General features: G+C 55.3%; 1 protein-coding gene across 2 annotated transcripts in view; it reads left to right on the top strand.

The window, feature by feature from the left end:
- Positions 1–23,202, top strand: part of AXIN1 (axin 1) — a 62,558-nt gene that overhangs the window by 22,017 nt on the left and 17,339 nt on the right. For both annotated transcript variants that reach the window (XM_027043760.2, XM_027043761.2), the window contains exons 3-4: positions 16,254–16,394; positions 20,562–20,658. In XM_027043760.2, coding sequence (XP_026899561.1) covers positions 16,254–16,394; positions 20,562–20,658 — 238 coding nt within the window. The remainder of the gene's footprint in view (positions 1–16,253; positions 16,395–20,561; positions 20,659–23,202) is intronic.

Genomic DNA, 23,202 nt, shown 5'->3' with positions numbered 1-23,202 from the left:
TGTGTCTCCAGCAGTCATTGTGAAGAGCTGGTTTCAACAGCACAACTACACGTAAGATGGGAGCAGAGAGGAAGTGATGCCGTGGGGGGCGGGGGAGGGCTGCCCTGCCTGCCCCCTCTTCTGTGAATGTGTGTGTGAATCTGTCTTTCCAGCTGGGAGTCTTGCTGTGCCTTTCCAGCTCATGAGCACTTGGGCTCCCGTGAGCGTGATTCTTCTGACTTTAGAGCCTTGAGTCTGGTTTGTTCAGCGTTCGTATTGACTCTCCTAGTAAGTAAGTTAGGTGGAATCGTGGGTTCTAACTGCAGCCTGCGGGCTTTACCATCTAGTCCTTCTGTCTCCGGATGCGAGGGGCACGGTGCGAGGGCAGCATGGTTGTGGTCTCTCCTGACGGCTTTCTGCTTCATATTCTAGCCCCCAGCAGATGCTTTACGAGTACTGTTCCTTAGGACACTTGGAACCTTTATTCTTTAATTTTTTTTTTAATATATTTTTAATGTTTTATTTATTTTTTAGAGAGAGAGTGTGAGCCAGGGGAGGGGGAGGGAAGGGGACAGAGGATCCGAAGCGGGCATTGATAGTGAGCGAGCCTGATGTGGGTCTCGAACCCAGGAGCGGAGAGATTGTGACCTGAGCTGAAGGTGGACGCTTAATTGAGCCGCCCAGGTGCCCCGACTCTCGGAACCTTTGTAAAGAATTGAGTGGCCATTGTCGTTGTACTTGGCAGGGGATGAATGGCAACCTGATCAAGGTCAGACAAGTGGTGGAGAGGTGGGATTTGGCCCCGGGGACCATTCTAGAGTCAGGGTTCTCTTCTGTCCACGCCTGGGAGTGGGGGGCAAGTGGAGAGGTCACCCAGCGGCCACCAGTGTGCCTGTGCCACAGAACGCACGTCCCCTGTCTCACTGTTTGATTCTGACCAAAAGGGCCTTTTATATGTTATGTAGTCCAGAGTTCGTGCACAGTGTTGGGCGGGGCGCACCGCTGTATAATAAAAATAAATAGAATGCCTGCAGGAATGTGAGAGCAGGGGCCACCTCATGCACAGGTAGCAAAGTGAGTGATCAGGAAGCTCTTACCTGGTCCTGCCAGGTGACTCAGTTAGCTGTCATCTCCTCCCACCCTGTTCCCTCTGAGCTCTGTCAGGGGCAGTGTGTGTGCTTGATGGTCTATGAGTGGCCCCTCACTGCACCTGCTTCTGCCCCCAGTGGTGCCCCAGGTGTCTGACACTAAGGCTCGTGATGGGCGTGTCAGTTGGGGAGTGTAGGGGAGCCAGCACAGGGTGCCGTTAACCTTGGCTCATGGTTTGTGTAGAGACCGAATTCCTGATTGTTTGATTTCTGCACAGAGCATGTAAGATAGAGATTTTTATAGCTGACATTGGCCTGATTTCTGTCATTTTTATTTCTTTTCTTTCTTTCTCTCTCTCTCTCTCTCTCTTTTTTTTTTTAAAGAGAGAGAGAGAGAGAGAGAGAGAGCGCGCGCGCGCGCGCGCAAGCACAAGCAGGGGAGGGGGGAGAGAGAGAGGGAAGGAGGCTCTTAAGCAGGCTCCATGCTCAGCATGGAGTCTGACATGGGACTCGATCCCATGAACCATGAGATCATGACCTGATCTGAACTCAAGAGCCAGAAGCTTAACCGATAGAGCCACCCAGGAGTCCCTCTGTCATTTTTAATATAAATGTTTTGATGTTTGGATGCAAAGATCACTTATTTGTTTTGTGAGTGAGTGTGGGCCCTGTGCCCTGAAATGGTGTCTGTGGCTGCAGAAACACAGAAATGTGTCATTTCTGGGGTCCGGTGCGCTGCAGTTTGTGAAGACTTTGATTTGAAATGAGGAAACGTCCGTCCTAAACCTTCTCGCTCCTTTGTCTTGGTCATTTCTTTGTGGTGTTGAAGTCTCTGTGGCGTGACAAGACAGAGCTGTTACCGCTTTGTTAGGAGGCCGGCCCTCCTTTCTTCCTCCTGAGGGCTGACCCTGTGCGTGCCAGGCGGGCGCTGGGCAGAAGCTGGGCCAGGGGCCCAGCCACGTCACTCTGGGTTTGGGTGATGCTCTTCTCACTCGGTGGCTGGCTCCTTCAGGGCAGCGGAACAGAGTCTGCTGGTGGCCTCCTGCTCAGATGCGGTTCTAGACTCGCACTGCCTCCCCTCGGTAAACTGAGGCAGTGGGGAGGGTGCTGCTCTTTGGCAGAAGGAACCTGTGTCACTGCGGGAACAGCTAGGGTGGCCCTTGCCAGGCGGGTGTAGAAACAAGCCATGGGGCCTCTGTGCCACGCAGTGTCACCCACAGAGGGTGTCACCCACACAGTGTCATGCAGTGCCACGCAGTGTCACCCACAGACTACCGATGGGAGCAGAGCTTGCACAGATCTCAGAACAGATGTGCCCAGTAGTGACAGAGGAGTTCCAGAGGGGCACAGATGTGCCCACTGGTGACGGCGGGGGTGGAGGGGCTGAACAGAGGAGCTCCAGAGGGGCACAAGGAAACTTCAGGGTGATAGGTGCCTTTATGATCTTGGTTGTGCTGATGGTTTCATGGGTGTGGACACGTCACAGAAGCCATTACGTTCTGTGCTTTAATTACGTGCAGTGGATTGTGTGGCGCACTTCGTATGGCTGTTACGTGCTTTCACATAAGGGAACGAGGCTTTCACACGCGGGGGGACAGCAGTCCCCGAAGGTAGAAGGGCTTGGGCAGAGCCCACCCGTTTGCTTCCGCAGGACTGTGACAGGCGTGGGCTCCTGTGCGCAGCCGCTGTCACTGGGGTCTTGGTGAGGACCAGGCTCCAGGGAGGGGCCGGGGACACGGGAGGCTGCTTGTGGCCTCTGGCAGGAGGTTGCTCGGTAGCGTGCCCCTGCTGTCCTCGCCTGCCCTGACTGTGGGCTGCTGACTCCGAGGGTGCAGATTGGTGTCTGCCCTGGCAGGGTCAGGGCTCAGCCAGGTCGTCCCTCCCCTTGGTTCTGCAGAGGTGAAGTGAGTAACACTGACGCGTTGCTTTGTTTCTGGTGTAAATTATTACTTGTCTTCTCACAATAGCTATCAGGTGAATTGATGTATCTTATAACCTAATGTGTGGTTTGTGGTTCTGTGACCTCACAGTGTAAACTTGTGTTGACGTCGTTTCCAGTTGTTTGTATTAAGCTGCCGTGGACAAGTCCGTCTGGGAGCTGCTGGTCATGACCCAGCCACGGTCATGTGGTCCCTGCAGGTCCACCAGAGGACCTTCTGCTGAGTAGCGCTTTGTGCCTGCGTCTCCTTCCGGTGATGGCTTGTTTCCTTAGCTGCTTTCCAGCCTCCCCCTGGTGCGTGTGTCCACACCGCCACCCTCTTCCCCAGGAGGCTCAGGGAGGCTCACCCGGGAAGGACCCTCGATGGAACCAGCATCCTTGGGGCCGTGGCTGTGTGTTTGCACCGTGCCGGGATATGACCAAGAAGTACCCGCTGGGACAGGCCAAATGGGTGAAGGCGAGTAGGGGATCCAGGCTTGCAGTTATGGGATGAACGTGTCACCGGGTTCAAAGGCACAGTGCATGGTGAAGATGGGAGCTACTCTCGTAATGAGCACAGCGTATCGTGTAGACGTGTGGAGTCACAGTGTCGTGCATGTGAAGTTACTATAGTGTGGTGTGTCAACTATGTTTAAATAGAAAAAAAGGTTTAATATATGTATATATATGTATGTTTTTTAAGCTTATTTATTTATTTGGACAGAGAGCGAGTGGTGGAGGGTCAGAGAGAGGAGAGAGAGAATCTCAGGCAGGGTCCCCACCGTTAGCGCAGAGCCTGATGTGGTGCTTGTACCCACGAACCGTGGGATCATGACCTGAACCGAAATCAAGAGTCGGACGCTCAGCTGACTGAGCCACCCAGGTGCCCCTAAAGAAAACAGATTTAAACACCAAAAGACACCACACCACCACCTCTGACACTTGCCTGAAAGTCTCCACCCTGTGGAGGCTGCTGGTTAGTACAGAGGGTGCTGGGCATTGTGGGTTCGGCCCGCCACGGGTTGGCCGTCCACTCAGGCTCTTTGCTCCGCGGTGTTGATGGAGTTAGGGCAGTTTATGCCTGTTCCCCCTTGTCGTCAAGGTGATGAAGGCCGTGTGCCTTCTGGGGTACGGGACAACACACACCAAAGCCCTTGGCTTGCTCTTCTGGAAGCCAGCAGTGGTGGCGTCCATGGTTTCCTGTCTGCCCCATGACTGTCCGTTGCCCATCTGCTGCCAGAGCCCTTTCCCTGGACCCCGGGGGTGGGGGGATTGTGAGGCAGGGGACGTGGCTGAGGCCCGTCTGTGAACTGAGGTCGAGTGCGGGCTCTAGGCTTGGGCAGGAACTGGTCTGAGGCCAGTGCTCAGGAAGGGGCAGGCTATGGGCTCATCAGCTTTCTCCAGACCCACTCACCTGCCTTCTGTGCCAAACCCCTTTCTGTCTGTGTTGTTGTTTGAAGGCGGGTTTTCCGTGTCTTGCGGACAGTGGGGTTCTGACCACGGCGCCTGTCCTTGCCACGGCTCTCTGGGTGCCGGAACGCTGACATGTCACAGCCGGCAATTCTGTGATCGCATCCCTCTGACCTGACAGGTCCCAGGGTCCCCTGGGACAGAGAGACGTCTGGGGATGGGCGATGAGGCTGCCGAGGGGCTCACAGGCCTTGGGAAGGGGCCGGCTGGGGGGCACACACGGGCCGACTGCGGCCTGCTGCCGCCAGCCCCCCGGCACCCCTAGCCCCGTGACAGAGCTCAGGTCGCGGGCTCGGGTCGCGGTGACAGGCCGAGGCCTGCGTCAGAGCTCAGGCAAAAGCCGCAAGAGAGGCGTGAGGGGCCGGGGCTGCCTCCACAGGTGCTCATCGGAAAGGGGGCGTCTCCCGTGGACGTGGGCACGTGGTCTTCCCGGAGGCCCGTGTTCACCGTCTGGTCTGGGCGCCCACGTGTCCTGGGAACTGCCGTGGTGGCCGCATCTCATCCCTGACCTGTCTTCCAGTGCTTGCTCACAGGTGAGTGTTCTAGGAAAGTTGACTGTTAACTCCAGAGCCCAGGTTTCAGAATAGTAGCAGGGGAAGGCAACCTGCCTCCAGAATGGCTGGGAGTGCTTTAGGGAAACAGTGACACTCTGTCCTGGGCACATGGACTGCTGTTTCTCCGCAGCGATGTCCGCCCACTGAAGTGGCATGGCAGGCAGCAGCTTCTTGCTGAGGATGGGGCGGGGGCGGGGACCTTGGGGACAGGAGGCAGAGAGGGGGAGGGGGAGGGGCAGGGTAAGGTCTGGACACTGCTTGTAGCGATACCCAGGGAGCAGACCTCCCCCTGGCTACGGAGAGGCCCCCCCTCACACCCAGGGGGAGGGGGCTGGCCATTTATTTTTTTGGCTTTTTGCTGTTAAGTTTTTTTGCCATTAATTTTTATATCCTTAAGTGAACTTAACAGTATTCTCTTCAAGTATTTGATGAGAAAGGCCTGATTTCCAGGCATGTGGTTTTAAAGGCCGAAAACCTCTTGAATTTATGGGTGTGTGTTTAAGGGCTATTGTGGAATGGCTTGAAGCTTGACCTATTTCTCAATTTCTATTTTATTTTTATTCGCTTTTTTAAAAAAATTATTTATTTTTGAGAGAGAGAGAAAACAAGTGGGGGATGGACAGAGAGAGAAGGAGACACAGAATCCGGAGCAGGCTCCAGGCTTTGATCTGTCAACACAGAGCCTGACGTGGGGCTCAAACTCACGAGTGGTGAGATCATGACCTGAGCCGAAGTCGGACGCTTAACTGACTGAGCCACACAGATGCCCTTCACTTACTTTCTAAGTTAAGCTCTGGGCCCAACATGGGACTTGAAATCACAACCCCAAGATCAAGAGCCACACGTTCCACTGACTGAGCTCCCTGGTGTGTTCTTACTTTGCGGGAATCATTTTAGGCATTTGTTCATTTGTGCTGAACTTTCATTAAAATTAGCTGATGGGGGCGTTTGGCTGGCTTAGTGGGGCAGCGACTCTTGAAGTTGAGGTCATGAGTTTGAGCCCCACGTTGGGCCTTGAACTTACTTTTGATAGATGCTAGATGCTAGATGTTAGTTAGATTAATAGATAAGGCAAGCTTAAAACCAGCGGATGTGGCCTGTGAGTCCCCTTAACTGAGCGCACACACCTCTGCAGTTCGCTGACAGCAGGTGGACAACAGTTTGCCAAGTATTTTTCAGGGTGGAGACTGTTCTCATGAATTCTTAATAGAAGGTCACCGGGGAAGCTGAGAGTGTTTGGGACCAGCGAGTGACGCCGAGAGAGGGCAGAGGGAGCTTGGAGCAGGGACAGAGTGTCCGCACATGCCAGCAGCATCTGCCTGCTCGTGGGGCTCACGGCCATGGTGAGCGTCCCGCGTCGCGGCCCCGAAGGCCGTCCCGGCGCAGCGTGCTGGCGTGGGAATGAGCCCCGTCAGGCTCTCTCGGCGGGTCACGTTCTCACACTTCAGTCAGGGGTGCTCCAGGCGGGAGGCGGCTCAGGTCACCCCGGAGCGGGTGAACAGGGTGTCAAGACGTTGTCCCACGTCGGCGGCCCAAGGAGCCGTCTGTGCCCGGGGTGCCCGTGTCGTCTGTGAGCCACCTGAGTGCAGACACAGACGGCGAGTCCTGGGATGCTGGCCGTTCCAGTGTGGTGGCCTCACCGAGGTCAGCGAGTGGCCTCGACTCCAGGCCTCACTGAGGAGCACAGCCAGGCAGCGCTCTGGGTCAGGGCTTGTCCCTCAGCATGCGAGGACAGGGGAGCCGCACACGGCGGGGGGGGGGGGGGGGGGGGGGGGGCAGGCTCTGTCAGAGCGAGGCAGACAAGCTGACACCAGGCCTCCTCCTTGGCCCTTCCTGCCTGTCAGAAGGCTTTTCCGTTCAATAAAGAGACGACTGTTTTCAAGTGTGAGTACTTTCCCTGACTCCAGTCCCCACCTGCCCACTGTTGGCTGCCGGGTCTCCGGCCTCTCACGCCTTCCAGGCCAGGCCACCCCACCTCACTCTGTCCCCTGCTCTCACTTCCATATAAGAAGCCACATCTCCAAACTCTTTGGTGAGGCCCATTGCGCTCAGAATAAAAAGTGAAGCCCCCAGTGTGGTCCCTGGTGGGAGGGCCTGGCCTGGGCTTTGCCTTCTAACTTTCTGACCCCCCCAACCCACCACACCCCCTGCTTCCTGCGTTTCTTCAGTGTCTCACGGGCCTCGGCACCTGAAGTATTTAACTTCCCTTAGTCTCAGTTCCTCATCTCTGGAATGGGGATGATAAACTTACCTGTTTATGTAGGGAGTACATCTTCTTATCTTCTTAACCTTTCTTATTTTTGACCGTACACTTGTGTTACGAAGGAAAGCTCTGGGGCAGAAGCAGTGCGCCAGAGCCTGCCACCTTCTCCTCTTTCCACTTGTTCCATTATTACTGTTCCTTCCCAGAAGTTCTGTCACTGTTCAGTTTTCCTCAGAATTTTTAGAAACACAGAAACAAACAAAAACCCCCGAAAACAAAGAGCACAGAAACAGAAACCAAATCCCCTCTTCTCTCCGGGCGTTTTCCCAGGAGCACTCTGGTCTGCGGGGGTGAGGCCCCAACTTGCTCCCACTACCCGTGTGTGTGGGCCTGTGAGGCCTGTGTGTGTTTTGTCTCTGGTTTGCAGGTGAGGAAACCAGGCCCGGCCACAGGACTAGCAGAGGGTGAGCGGGGAAGGTCCTGCTGCAAATGGAGAGGGCAGAGCACAGCGCTGTCTGGACCCCAGCTCCAGGCTGTAGCTGCCCTCACGCGGGCGGCTGTGTGTGAGCAGGCCACGCAGGGGAGGAAGCCGGCGTTGGCCGCTGTTCACACAATGATGAGGTCTTCTGGCTTTCCTTACACCTTGCGGAGTATGAGGGAAGACACCCGAGAGAAGGTGTGCGTGGCCCCTGCTTCCCGCCCGCACAACCACAGGACTTTGTGCTTCCAGCCAGGGCCAGGTCTCCTGACCTCCCTTCTGTTGAAACGGCTACAGCAGTCGAGGGCATGCGTGTGGCCGGGCTCTGCACCCCCAGGGGCGACAGGGCTGAGCAAGGTGTGCAAGGGCCAGGGGAGACAGGCTGGCCGTGAAGCGGTCACTGTGGAGGTGAGCCTTGGGTTCATACACTGTTCCGTCTACTTGTCTACAAGGTTGACATTTCCTAGGATAAAAAATGTGTTCGGGGCGTCTGGGTGGCTCGGTCAGTTAGGTGTCTGTCTCGATACTGGCTCAGGTCGTGATCCCGAGGTCGTGGGTCCGAGCCCAGAATCAGGTTGCGTGCTGACAGCGCAGAGCCTGCTTGGGATCCTCTGTCTCCCTGTCTCTCTGCCCCTTCTCTTCACTCTTTTTCTCAAAATGAATAAACATTAAAAAAAAAAAAATGTGTTGTAGGGGTGCCTGGGTGGCTCAGTTGGTTGGGTGACCCACTTCAACTCAGGTCATGACCTCGTGGTCGGTGAGTTCGAGCCCCGTGTTGGGCTCTGTGCTGACGGCTCGGAGCCTGGAGCCTGGAGCCTGGAGCCTGCTTCGGATTCTCTGTCTCCCCATCCTGCACTCTGTCTGTTTCTCCCTCTCAAAAGTAAATAAACGTTAAAAGAAAACAATGTGTTCCAGAACTGATCAGACTAAACATATAGAGGAAAATCCAACAAGCAAAGTATCAGGGAGGATCTTTGACCCTGAGGTCAAATTTGGGGACATTTGGGAGTTTCCTTCGTCACCTCACAGGGCTGGGTGGCACAGACCCCAGCCTCAGACCGGGGATGCTTCTGGACTGGGCTGGGCGGCCCAGAAGCATGGACTCAAAGCCACAGTCACCCCAGGAGCACGGGCCTCAAACTGGGTGCAGGCGAGTCCGGCTTCTGGCAGAAGGCACGTTATCCTAGCCCATAGCGACTCCTGCAGAAAACTTTGTAACAAAACAGCCAGTGGGCAGCGACAGGTGAGCAGATATGCAGAGGGTGAGCCGCCGGAAGCAGAGGCCAGAGTGACCCTCGGGAAGGCTCCGGACAGGGGGTCTCAGACAGCCTGTAAAATGTAAGCGCTCTCAAGTCCGGGAGATCACAGTTTACCCGACAGGTTCTCCAGGGGACAGGAAGCGGTGATGCAGCAACTTTGAAGCAGCCAAATTTAAGTAGCGCACGAAGCTAGTATCCACCACAGCGGACGATTTAAGAAATTAAGATCGACAACAGCCGTCACAAAAGTCCCATGGACAGATTCAGCAGATGAGTCACTTAGAAGAGGGTGAGCCAGAAGAAATGATCCTCAAGGCGGCAGGGAAGAAGGAGGATGGATCAGTCTTCACGTCGAGGGCGCGCAGCGACGTCAGAGAACGCCAGCCGCGGAGGAAGAAAAGACCTTCGAGGAGCAGTGGTTGGTCTCACGCTTGGGAGTGAAAGACGGCCACGGCCACGGCCACGAGGGTTCTGTGCACGATGCCGGAGGATTCCGCGCGCCGACCGAAAGGCCCCCAGCGGACACCTGAAATGCTGAAGTGGTCAGCGCGGGTCACTAAGAACTAGTAAACGTATAGGTCACGACACTCACGTCTTGGGCTTAAGGATACACCCACAGGGAATTAAATTCTGTGCTGCAGCAATTGCCTGCCAGCTGGGGGCGCACAAGTCAATGCTGCCACGCTGCCTTGAGGCCCTAGGATTGCCCAGAAGGGGAAGGCCGGGGCACCAGCCCACTTCACCGTCTGCTCAGGGAGGACCTCTGCTCTGATCTCTGTGGCGGTAGAACTCCTCTACTGATTGACCTGTGCGCGCAGTCTAGAATTGCTTGAGCTGGTAGGGTGTAGGTATTCGGCAAAGGGACAGGTCTGGACACAGCAGTGACTCTGCTAGGGGCAGGGCTTGGCCAAGCCCGGCAGGTGGCACCGAACAGAGGGCTTTCAGGTTGAGACATAGACGCCACGCTGACCAGGGTCAGGAGGTGGGTGGCATGGTGCTTGGTACCCGCGGTCGGTACCGAGGGCTTGTTTGTTGTCTCTGTGCCGGCCGCTGCCGAGCACACAGCCGGTGAGCCAGCGTGGATGGGGGGTCGGAGCAGGGGCCGTAACAAGGATTAGCATCATTTCAGATGAAGAAGATAAACAGAGGAGAGAGCGAGCCCGTGTGGCCTCCTTGACTCATTAGCTGGGAGGCCCGTCTGTCACCTCAGCAGCTGACCAGAGACCGCCTGGCTCGCTAGGAAGGGCCGTGTGGGGTGTGCGTGTCTGGCCCCCGACAGTCCCTGCAGACCAGCGTGGATACAGGGGGCACAGTGGGGCCAGCTGGTCACAGGAGTGTGGCGGTGTTGCCTCCCCACCTGAGCCGGCAGAGCTGCGGCCGGACAGACACCCGAGCGCTCCTCTGGAGCACCGAGCGGACTCACTGCTAAATCACTCAGGGCGTTACCTTTGTGTCTCCATGGACGGGCATGTCACGTGAAGCAGAGTGCAGTGTGCACCTGCACTTCCGAGTAAAAATCACAAGCCTCTTCCTTGGGGCGTTTGACTGAGGTCGACGGGAGCTTCCCTGTGGGGCGAGGGCGCACGTTTACGCTCCGGGCAGTCGGGCAGGGGGACAGGCCTAATCACCATTTCACGTTTCGCCTGGGTAGAGTGCTAGTTAGGGGACATCCTTCGTCACAGGATTTCTAGGAGATGAGAGGTCTCTCTACGCGGAGAAGTTAGGCCGTTCAGGGCAGACATCCTACTGAGCATAACTGGAAATGTTGAGACCTGGTTTTGTTCTTCTGTCTTTATTTATAAAAAAAAATTTTCTTTTTAACGTTTGTTTATTTTTGAGACAGAGAGAGACAGAGCATGAACAGGAGGGGCAGAGAGAGAGGGAGACACAGAATCCGAGGCAGGCTCCAGGCTCTGAGCTGTCAGCACAGAGCCCGACGCGGGGCTCGAACTCACGGACCGCGAGATCATGACCTGAGCCGAAGTCGGACGCCCAACCGACTGAGCCACCCGGGCACCCCTGTTTTTCTGTCTTTAATCTGGCTGAAGGCTTTGCAGAGCCACCCAAGCAGCAAGGCGCACAGCCCCGTTCAGGGAGGAGGGAGCCCAGGTGGGCGAGCCTGGCAGTATGGCTCTTGGGCCCCGGCAGGCCGGGGCCTGCCTAGGAGGGAGGTGCCCTGCCCTCGAGGAGGGACACACTTGCAGGACGCGAGCCCTCCTGCCTCCCCGGTCTGCAGCCTCACCCAGCATCTCTCAGTTCCTGACACTTGATTAAGGTGGCTGGGGACCCTGGTGCCCCAGCCACGTGCCCTGTCACACGTATGTGCTCTGGAGAAGGATGTGTCATCCCAGGCTGCTGCGGTGGAAGGGTTTTCCCACACAGTGTCTGGCCCTCTGTCCAAAATAACCAGATACTGAATGAAAAATAACCCATGTGCTCAGGGATATACGACAATGGGATGATAAAAAGAGAGGGAGGGGACATCTGGGGGGCTCAGTCGGTTAGGCATCTGACTTTGGCTCACATCACGATCTCAGGGTCCCTGAGTTCGAGCCCCGCATCGGGCTCTGTGCTGACAGCTCCAAGCCTGGAGCCTGCTTTGGATTCTGTGTCTCCCTCTCTCTTTCTCCCTTTCTCTCAAAAATAAGCATTAAAAAGAAAGAAAGAGAACCACGGGAATCCAGATAACACAGTTAACAGACACCTTCTTGGTGAAAATCTCAGTGCTGGGGCAGGGAGTGCCAGAGAGTGCGGGCGCGTTCCTAGGCCGACAGGGCTGTGCCGAGTATGAGCAGAAAAGAAATGAATGGGTTGTAATCCATTGGATGAAGCCATCTGAGGTCCACACGGATGTAAATAAATGCAGATGGAGAGAACATCTTCCTTACGGTAGAACACCAGCCAGCTGTGGGTGTGCGGTCAAATGAAGGGGTTGGAAAATCACCGGGTGGTAACAATTCGTATGTATCTCAGTATCTCCCCGCAATTGCCTATTTGATAACAAAAGAAAAATAATGAAGTGGAAAAAATTGGTTGGCACTTGGTTTGCTACCAGTACTGGGACGAACCCACTTGGTGTTCTTGATGTGATTCAGCATCACTTCTGTGACATTCCTGCCCAAGAGTGCCCAGTGAGTGTCACCACAAGGATATAGTGAACCGTTGTGCAGGGTAACTGCCTGGACTCTTGAGAACGTCGTGTTGGTAAGGATGAGGGTCCAGGTTAAAGGAGGCAGGAGGGAGAAAAACACTCTACGGTCCATAACCGGACAGCGAAACACATCTGAGCTTGTCTTCTGGGTCGGCAGGCCGCGTCATGTCGGTGTTGAACCGCCTCTGCCCCTGTTCCGGGGCCACGTCTGGGCTCAGCGCAGGGAGCAAGGCCTTATGGGCGAGGGGTTGGTGTGCGCCTGGCCTGAGCGCTGGGAGTGGGAGAGGCTGCCGGCAGCCAGCCTGGGAAGGCCCCTGGCCTTCCGTGGAGCGGGCCACATTTCCCGGTGTCCCCAGGGGACGGATCTCTGGTCCAGACCCGGGGCTTGATACCATGATCCTGGGATTGTGTTGTGATCTTTACAGGAACTACTGACCGAAGGGTTACTTTATTAGAGAGAGGAGATGGAAAATAAACAGCCAGAAGAAGGTAGGAAGAAAGGAAGAAGGAAGAAAGAAGCAAAAAACACGGAACAGAAGGACAGACAGCAGATAACAAGGTGGTGGACAACCCCTGTTCCCTTAGTAGTCACACCAGATGCAGCAGGACCAAATTGTTTGATTGGAAGAAAGATTGTCCAGCTGGATCTTAACAAGGCTAGCTTTCCCAGCAGACACACAAAAGCGGAATAACAAGTTAAACATGAAAAGATGGAAAACCCAAGTCCTGCAAACGGCATCCCAGCAGAAAAGGCAGCACAGAGGCAGGGTGTTCCCGGTTGGGCATATGTGGGCCCGTCCAGGTTTTATTCTGAGAACATCGAAAGGGACAGAGCAGTGGGCATTTTCTCTGGCCGCAGCACCTGGGAGGTTGGCTACGTTTGCTGTGCCCGTGTGTGTGTGTGTGTGTGTGTGTGTGTGTGTGAGCACACGCACACTCTCTCTGTCTCCGTTTCTGGCTGTCTTGTAGAGACATGGGCTCCCCCACATGACATTTCCTCTCGCAGGTCATTGGCCAGAACTTTCTGTGGTGTCAGCCTGCAGCAAAGGCCCAGGGCACTAACGGTCTTGATTCCAAGAGCCAGCTTTATTGTCTACAAGTTTAAAAAGGGAAAAGATAACCGATAGCTCTTCCTCCCTTCTTTTTTATTATTTTAAAAAATTTATTTATATATTTTGAAAGAACGAGTGGGTGAGGGGCAGAGAGAGAGAGAGAGAGAGAGAGAGAGAGAATCTTAAGCAGGCTCAGAGCTGTCAGTGCAGACCCCGACGTTGGGCTCAAACTCGGGAACCGTGAGATCATGACCTGAGCTAAAGTCAGACGCTCAACTGACTGAGCCCCCCAGGCACCCCTTCTTCCTCTTCTGTTCTGTCTGGTGTGGCTCTTTCTTCTCTCTTCCCTTTGTCATCTGGACTCAGAGCTCATGTGCGTAGTGGGCTTGGCTCTGTGCTGCAGGCTGTGGAAAATTAAACCATGTTGTTCTTGCTTTTCACCTAAAGATGGACTTTTTTTGTTGAATTTTTTTTTTTATATTTATTTATTTTTGAGACACAGAGACAGAGCACAAGTGGGGGAGGGGCAGAGAGAGAGAGAGAGAGAGAGAGAGAGAGAGAGAGACAAAGAATCTGAAGCCAGCTCCAGACTCTGAGCTGTCAGCACAGAGCCCGATGTGGGGCTCCAACTCACGAACTGTGAGATCATGACCCAAGCCGAAGTCAGATGCTCAACCGACTGAGCCACCCAGGCACCCCAAGATGGACTTTTTTATACATGTGGGAGGCACGCTGGGGACCTGTCTGAGGCGTAAGACACACAGTCTTGGACACATCGGAGTCGAAGGCTATGTCCTGCTGGACGGGGTTCTTGCGTAGGGGGAGGGCAAAGGTGAGCAGGTGCAGGGGTGGAGCGCATGCTCTGCGGGCTTGGGCTTCCAAGCCGGGATGCCTTTTCCTCTTTAAGTTGGAGGTTTTTTCTCGTTTGACCAAATGAGTGTTTACAGAAAGTAACCAAAGTTTAATATTCCTTACTCGTAATGGGGAAACTGAAAAAACAGTTTAGCACTTAGCCTGTGATCTGGATTCCAGTGCTGTGGTTATTATGGTGACGATATTGGTGGTTTTATGTTTTTAAGTATAGAAGAGGAATAACAGTGTCATTTAAAAATAATGTTTTATGGTGGGACGGCTGGCTGGCTCCGTCGTTGCACTTGATCTCCAGGTCATGAGTTTGAGCCCCATGTTGGGTGTAGAGCCTACTTTTTACAAAAATTGTTTAAAGTAATAAAAATGAAATTGTATGATTTTTTTAAAAAATTTTTTTTAACATTTATTTATTTTTGAGACAGAGAGAGAGCATGAACGGGGGAGGGGCAGAGAGAGAGGAAGACACAGAATCGGAAGCAGGCTCCAGGCTCTGAGCCATCAGCCCACATCCTGACGCGGGGCTCGAACTCACGGACTGTGAGATCGTGACCTGAGCTGAAGTCGGACGCTCAACCAACTGAGCCACCCAGGCGCCCCTGAAATTGTATGACTCTTAAAGAGTTTTGATGTGGCAAGCTCCCATCATTCTGTCTGCTTCACGGTAGGAATGATCTAGATAAGGAAATGTACACAGGCACAAGACCAGGGACAGGCATCGGTGTCTCTGTCCTTGTCCCCATCCCTTCCTATGAGCCCTTGGACGGGACATGTTGTGTACTAGGAGCCTTTGGGCCCTGCCCCTGCCCCCAGGTGGCTGGAACCCATTAGTGGCCTCTCCAGAGGCTTTGGCGGCTGTGGATGGGTGGGTCAGAGAAACTGCGTGGTGTTGGACGGTGACCTACTCCTTTCTGGAGACAGAGGTGGAGCACATGTTTCCTGAGCCAGCGCAGAACTTCGGTGGCTGTGTCTCCATCCGGTGTTGTGGCCTCATTGGCCAGAATAGGAGGACCACCGGGCTGGCACTTTTCTCATTTTCGTGGCCTCAGGTGCCACCTCTCCTGAGACCGGATGCCAAGGCCCCCGGGGAGTTGGTCCCCCTTCGGTCGGGCCTCTCTTCTGGCCGTGCTGCCTGGCCCTGCACGTCCTGCGTGATGGGTGTTCAGGGTACCGAGGGGCCTGGTCCCCAGTCTCGTTAGGGCACCTTTTTCTGAGTCTGTGCGTGGCACGAATCGGGCCCGGTGAGGCGATGGTTGTCCACAGGGTTTCCATCCCCGTAGAGACGGTCTCCTCTCCCTCTCTGCACTGAGGACACTGGAGTCTGAGGGCCTCCGTGATGCGCCCCAGGTCCCCACACTTGGCGCACGCTGGGCACTGTGGGTCGTGGTGTGCTCGACAGAGTGAGGCCGGGGCTCCCGACGGGGCGGCAGTCGGGCGGGTCCTGCGAGGCCCCCATATCCCAGCAGCCATCACAGGACGTCTTCTCTTTCCCTGAGCCCCTTGTCGCTACCGGAGGGCAGTCTGGGAGGAGGAGGTGCCTGGCGGGGCGTGGGGGGGGTACCTTGACGGGAGAACAGCACGGCCGCCAGAAGTCATTGCGGTGCGACCGGCCCCGAGGGTGCCCGGGAGCTCGGTCCATTGAGCATCCAACTCCTGGTTTCGCCGCACCCGGCAGGCAGCTTGCAGCCTCCGTAGATGCACGTGCACCTTCACCCCCGGCTCCCGCCTGCGTCCCGTGAGCCTTGTCACACTCGTGCGCCAGAGTCCCGGCTGGCTCCTTGAAGGGGTCGTGGCCTCCTGTGGCCTCAGACTCTGGGGAGAAGCAGCGGGGGTAGGGGCACCGGTGTCGCTGCTGCTGGTGGTGGAGGTGCGCCCCGCTGTGCGGCAAGGAAGCCTGCCAGCAGCGTTCTTTAGAAGGCCCGAGAACAGAATGGCGCGTCCCATTTGTAGTGACGTGCATAAAAGTGCAAACCGAGGTGACAAGTGTGTGCGCACTTACACGTCTGCCTAAATGCACGCCAAAGATCCGGAAGATGCCCGGGGCTTAACCGATCCCTCTGGGAAGAGCAGAAGGGCCGGAGGCAGGACAGAGGCACCTGCCCCTTGTGCTGTGTTTTCTGGATTCTTTACATGCACGGTTCATAAATCGGTATCTGCACGGATACTCACCCGTGGATGTGGGTGATTGCGCACGTGTCCTTGGGCTGCTGCTGACCTTTGCTCCCTGTTCACAGGTGCGGGTCCTGGCGGGAGCCTGCCAACCCCTACTACGTCAGCTCCGGCTACGCCCTCGCCCCGGCCACCAGTGCCAACGACAGTGAGCAGCAGAGCCTATCCAGTGATGCCGACAGCCTGTCCCTCACCGACAGCAGCGTGTGAGTCCCCTCTTCTTGGGCGAACCCCGGCAGGCCCCCCGCTGCTGCACGGACAGTCCGCGCTGCGGGACGTGTCCTTGATGGTCCCCGGGGCTGCAGCCACTGCTTCTCCCCAGGCCAAGGCTGCTGGGACCTTTGAAAGAGAAGAAACTAAGGAAGCAGATTCCAGAGCTGCCCACCTCTCATGCCGTGGTTCAGTTTTGTCTTCGGCATTCGGTCTGGGGTTCGCTTTACAGACAGGTGGCCAAGCAGGGTGGGCGGTGGGGGTGCGGGCCTCCTCTGGCAGGGCTGCTTCCTGGGCAGGGGTGCCTCTCCGTACTTGTCACTGTTCAAAATCTACTCCCTGTCACCTACTTGGCATAGGGGATGGGAAGACAGGAGCCGGAGGGGAGTCGTTACAGCTGGTTCCGGGCCAGCCCCACTGCCTGGTCGATTCAGAGACAGCTACTGGGGCTGCAACACATCTCTGAGGCCTCAGTGACCGTCAAGAACCACCTTGAGCCTTAGCGGCCCTCGGTGGTGACAGTGGACCGTATTCTCCCATCATCCTCCCCAGGGAAGCCCTCCCTTTGTGAGAAAGTACTTATTTTCCAACACTCTTCCTTTACTTTGGTAGGTGGCTTTTTGGGACCACCCAAAGAGTGGTGTAAAACACCCTGTTGTTATATCAGGGCATTGCCCAACCAGCCTATCAACGTCATGTGGGGTCTTGGCCACCCATGAACATCAGACGTACCCAGCTCTAAGACTGTGTGCCATTTGCCATCTGACCACCACTGATGGCAAGTCCCCGGCCAGGGCCAGGGGCTGGGGGCCGAACCGCGGGCACCCTCCCCGCACAGAGGCTGCAGGGGTGTGGGCCAGGACCAGCAGCGGAGGGGGAGGGGGGGCAGCAACTGTCAACCGGTCGCTGGGGGATTTCTTCCCCAGCCAGCTTGTTTCTTCACAGGAAACATTTTGGAAAATCAGGTAGGGTTAAATAAGAAAGAAAAAAAGGGTTACTAAGCCCTTTTTTAAATTTGTGGTCCCACTTTCTGTGCCGTTTTCATACTTGCTGCCTCCCCTTTGCCTACGCCCCTGCCTGTGGTGTGCACTCGCCGCTTCTGCAGGCTACCCTGCGTCGCCGCGCATCCGGGGCCCCTTTCTCTTTTCCTCTTCGGTGGCCACATGGTGGTGACGTCACGAGACGGGTCTGTCCCTTTGGGTTCAACTTGTGTGTGTATATTGACTATTTCATCCTTCTTTGTGTCACATCTTTTTTTTTTTTAACGTTTATTTATTATAGACAGACAGAGAGAGACAGAAAAGAGCATGGGAGGGGCAGAGAGAGGGGGAGACACAGAGTCTGAAGCAGGCTCCAGGCTCTGAACTGTCAGCACAGAGCCTGACGCGGGGCTCGAACTCACAAATCACAAGATCGTGACCTGAACCAAAGTCGGATGCCCAACCGACTGAACCACCCAGGTGCCCCCCCCCCCTTTTTTTAGTTTATTTTTAGAGAGAGAGAGAGAGCAAGCAGGGGAGGGGCAGAGAGAGGGAAAAAGAGAATCCCAAGTAGGCTCAACCGACTGAGCCCCTCAGCCCTCAGCCACCCCCTTTGCATCACATCTTTAAGATAAAATGTTGACGTGTTTTTAGCAGTTTCTTACTTGAGATGACTGTGCTTTTAGCAGTGCCCACTGTGACCCCCACTCGCAGCTGACAGGTCGGGACCGTGCCCTGGTGCTGTTCGGTTTTCTCCTCCCAGAAATTGGTTACTACGATGAAGATTCATTTGCCAGCACATTTTTCTCATAAAGTCTGTTAATTCACTCTAAGAAAAGGACATATGTTTGCTAAAGGGAAGATCTAAAGTTTTTAAAGTATTTTTTTCCTGATATTCTGTTCATGTTGGCTTACTCTAAGACTGAGAAACATAGGAATAGTAGGGGCGCCTGGGTGGCTATTGGTTAAGCGTCCGACATTGGCTCAGGTCATGATCTCATGGTTCGTGAGTTTGAAGCCCGTGTTGGGCTCTGTGCTGTCAGCACAGGGATCCTGTGGCCCCCCTGTCTCCCTGCCCCTCCCCTACTTGTGTGCACTCCCTCTCTCCCTGTCTCCCTGTCTCCCTCTCTCCCTCTCTCCATCTCAAAAAATAAACATTAAAAACATTTTCCCCCTCTTTCCTTCTGCTCCCTCCCCTGTGTGTGTGTGCTCTCCCTCTTTCTGTCAAGTAAAAAAAAAAAAAAATAATAATAATAATAATAAATAAATAAATATATGCTTTTTTTTTTTTTTTTTCCAAAAAAACGGAATAAATTTAGAATGTATTTGAATATACGTCAGAGGCAAAAAGTAGCATGGTGCGTTTCTTCTACATTATTTCTCCTGGGCACAGCTGCCCTCGGCACGTCAACCACACAGTAAAAACGGTGGCATGGCTCACTAGACTTTGGACGTGGGCGTCCAAGGACAGTGCCTCATCCGGAGGCATGTGGGACCTTTAACCAGTGCCTGGTCAAAGCGTATGAGAAACAAGTTGGTGGCTCGGGACACCTGGGCAAAACCCTCCGGGCAGATGACGACATCTTTTAATGCATTTGACTTGCCTGCTGCTTGACAGCTGTCCCCTGAGGTGCCCCTGCTAGAGTGCTGAGCCAGTCACACTGCACACCCAGCTGGTGCCCTGATAGCCGGGACACCGAGGCAGTGACAGGAGAGATGGGCTGTCCCAGCCTCATTCTGCCTCATCCAGCCAAAGTCTACCCTTTCCAGCCAGACCAGGGCTCTCAGGAATATGATTTTAAGAGGAGAATGTTGCATCCCTGCCTGTAAGCAAAGCCGCCGATCTGGGGGCCCAGAAGTTAAGAAATGAGATCAGAATTGTGTGCACGTGTGGATCCTGCTGGCAAGTAGGAACACTGCTCTGAGAGCGCCCCAGCCCTGTCCCCCCACACCCCCTTCCCTGGGCCGTGCTTGGGAAGGAGGCCAGGGGACGCAGATCTTCACCCACTGGAGGCCAGGGAGGCCAAGGTCTTTCAACAGCCAGATGGTTTACAGACCCCTCCCTTCCAGCTGTCAGAGCTGGGAACCCGCTCAGGAGTTCTTCAGTGAGGAGGAGGTGGGGACCCAGAGGAGCCACTCTCTCTAGGCATCCTGCTCTGGCGGGCGTCGTCACGTCACAGTGGCTCCTGTTGGCTACTGTGCTTCTTAGCGTAGATTTAAAGTGCGGAGAGGACTGGAGAGCGGGAGGGATCGGGTCCGTGCAGTGGGTGAGGTGTTAGAGCTGGCATGTGTCTTGAGTAGGTACATTCAGTCACGTACAGACAACATGTGATTTGATTCATACGTTTATTACAATCTTCAAGAGGGTTTATAACTAAAACTTACGTCAAGGAAGCTAATTTGCGTACCCTCAGAGAGAGAATGCTGCCTTTCCAGTCTACCTTGGAAGACAGCAGGTAACATAGAACCTGGGAGATCTGTTCCAGTGGGATCTAAATTGTCTTGGCTGTCCATGTTTTGGTCTGTTTACAGCACCCCTGCCAGACAGGCACCTGGGCGTTCAGTGACAGGTCAGTGAATGTTTCAGGCTTTGTGGCCACATACGGTCTCTGTCACATATTCCTTTCCTGCTTTTCTTCCCCCCCAATTTTATTTTTTTTTATGTTTTTATTTATTTTTGAGACAGAGAGACAGAGCATAAGCAGGGGAGGGGCAGAGAGAGGGGGAGACACAGAATCTGAAGCAGGCTCCAGGCTCTGAGCTGTCAGCACAGAACCCGATGCGGGGCTCAAACTCACAAACCGCGAGATTGTGACCTGGGCCGAAGTCAGATGCTTAACCGACGGAGCCACCCAGGCGCCCCTTCCCCTTCAACTTTTGAGAGAGAACACAAGTGGGGGAGGGGCAGAGGGAGAGAGCAAGAATCTTAAGCAGGCTCTATGCTCAGTGTGGGACCCGACAGGGGCTCGATCCCACGACTCCCGGATCATGACTTGAGCTGAAATGAAGAATAAAATGAAATGACACTCATCCTACTGAGCCACCGAGGTGCCCCTTGTCCACTGCTTTAGAAAACGGAGAAACCCTTGTTAGCTCTCCGGCTATAGAGAGCAGGCCTCGCCAGCTGCACTTCCCTGAGCTGTTTGTCTTGCACTCACGCCGGGCTCTCTCTCCTCCGGACAGGGATGGAGTCCCGCCATACAGGACCCGTAAGCAGCACCGCCGGGAGATGCAAGAGAGCGTCCAGGTCAACGGGCGGGTGCCCCTACCTCACATCCCTGTAAGTTCTGGCCGCGCAGCCCTGCGCCCTGTCTCCTGGGCCCTCTGGGACCATGCCCACCCTTTCTCCCTCCACCCCCGGCCACTGTGGCACTGGGCAGCGGGAAGGGCATTGCTTCCTGCGGGCTCAGCTCATGTCCAGGCATAGAGTGTGGTCAACACGAGGTCACGCCCCACAGGCTGGCAAGGACAGCGTGGGCGACTTGTAAGCCCACACGTTCCCTTCACAGGGGCAGGGAGGGCCTCACGTAGCACCTGCTGTGCAGTCTTCCTGTCCTGCTAAGTGACGTGCTGCTCCTCGATGTGGGAGAGCAGCTCTGAGCCCCTGTCCCTGGCTCGATACCGGGCCCGGCCCCTGCACGGGCCACCTCACTGTGGCTCCATGCGGAAGCCTGACGGCGGCAATGCTCAGCGCCTCTGATCCCAAGTTACTGTGAGCACTTGCTGTGGGAGGTGCCTCAGCTTCGCCTCCTGGGAGGAAATAGTGAGGTGACAGTAGTCCCCCCAACTGTGGGTGCCGGAGGGGGGGCTTCGCAGAGCAGGCAGGCAGCCCGCCCCCACCTGCAGAGACCTCTTTATCTTGGCGTGCCAACTGAACGGGAAAGACTTCTCAGGGAAGAGAAGGAGGGCTTGCAGGAGTCTCAAACCGTTGGTGCTGTGAGCAGCTGTCCGTGGTTCCTGTGCAGGTGAAGGGGACGTCTCTCGGGGTCACCGCACACTCATCCGTGGCCAGTTCTTTGCTTAGAGTCTTTTAGCTAATTTCCAGGTAAGAAAGGTGATTTTTATGGTTGAGCAGAAAGGTTGTGGGTATGTTCTTGCTTCTGAGAAGAGGATGGGTGGTCAGTGTTAGGGGCACCCAGGGGACTCGGTCGGTTCAGTGTCATGACCTCAGGTTCGGCTCAGGTCATGACCTCACTGCTGGCGGAGTCGGGCCCCGTGTCGGGCTCTGTGCTGACAGCGCGGAGCCTGCCTGTGATTCTCTTCCTCTCTCTCTCTCTCTCTCTCTCTCTCTCTCTCTCTGTGCCTCTCCCTGCTTGTGTGCTCTCTAAATAAATAAATAAATGTTTAAAGAAAGGAAAAAACAGAAAAACCTGGTCAAGCATCTTGTCATCTCCCAGCACAGACTTGACCTAAGCCAGGCACCGACAGCGTGTGCTCGGGAGGGGTGGATGCTGCTGCTGGTGGTCTTTGTGCGTGTGTGTGCCTGCGTGTGCGTGCACGCTGCCGGGGCCCCTCAGGGCTCCCCCGTAGGGAGCACCAGCCAACTCGTGCTGTCGGAGCACAGCCGGGGCCTGCACACGTCTTCACCTCGCTGTAGGCTGGTGCGTGTGTCTCCTTGCTCTCTTCAGAGATCTTTTTTGTTTTTTGTGTTTTGTGGTTTTTTTAAGGGTTATTTATTTATTTTCAGAGAGGGGGCAGGGAGTGGGGGATGGGCAGGGAGAGAGGGAGACAGAGAATCCCAAGTAGGCTCCGCACTGTCAGCACGGAGCCTGATGCAGGGCTCGGTCTCAGATGGTGACCTGAGTCGATACCGAGTCAGACGCTTAACTAACTGACCCCCCAGGTTCCTCTCTTCATGGATGTGTAAACTCAGGACTGGGCCTGAGCAGGGGGAGCAGTAGGGGTGCCTGGGTACCCTGTGTCCCAGAAAGGAAGGGGGTGAGTGGACACAGGAGCCACGTGGAGGTGCTCCCTGGTGGGAACCAGGCCACCAAAGCGTGAGGGTCAGTGGCGGTGAGGTGGGAACGTGCGCGTCTCCGCTGACGGACTGAACACACCCGGAGTGTGATGAGCAGCAGGACACCTGCACCGGCCCAGGTGAAGCTGTCGCTCCCATGGGAAAAAGTGACTTCAGGGCAGGGGTGCCATCTTCGGCCGTGAGGGGACCCATGGATGCTGCCCCCTCGAGGACCATGAGAGGCCCGGGGCCTCTTGCCGGAGAAATCAGCAGGACACAGCCCACATTGAGGGCCACCCTGCCCAAGAACTGGCTTCAAATTTTCAAAAGTCACAGGGTCACAAAAGTCCAGAGGAGACAGCCTCATTCCAGACTGAGGGAGTGCAGAGAAACGGTCCGGCTGAGCGCCGTGGCCGTGCAGGGCCTGTGGGGCCTCCGGGTCCAGGGATGCTCATGTCAGGGAGCCCTCCTCTGTGGGACGCCTACCAACCAATTCTGGTGATAGGATCTGATTCAAACAATTAAATGGCATATTCAAGAAAACCAAAAGAGAAAGTTGGTGAGCTGGAATATAGACCTGGAAAGATATCTCAGAATGCGGCACAGAGAATCAGGAAGAGACAAGAGTCAGAAGTGTCATTGGGGGAATGTTCCAGAATCGAGGAAAGCAAGGCATCTTCAGTCTCTGGAAGGTTCTGGCCAAGTCAGCGTGAAGGCAGAGCTGAGAGAGGCAGGCATGGCAGCGAGAGCCTGGCTTTACCATGCGGTGTGGACAGTGCTGTGGCCCACAGGCTTCCAGCCTTGGCCGCCCAGCCCCCCGGCAGGGCTAAGAGCGTTCTTGGGCACCACGCTGACCCTCGGGCCTGA

This window comes from Acinonyx jubatus, chromosome E3 (genome assembly GCF_027475565.1).
Source record: "Acinonyx jubatus isolate Ajub_Pintada_27869175 chromosome E3, VMU_Ajub_asm_v1.0, whole genome shotgun sequence".
NCBI lineage: Eukaryota > Metazoa > Chordata > Mammalia > Carnivora > Felidae > Acinonyx > Acinonyx jubatus.
The sequence above is the reverse complement of the archived record's forward strand: the minus strand, read 5'-3'. Positions and strand labels throughout refer to the sequence as shown.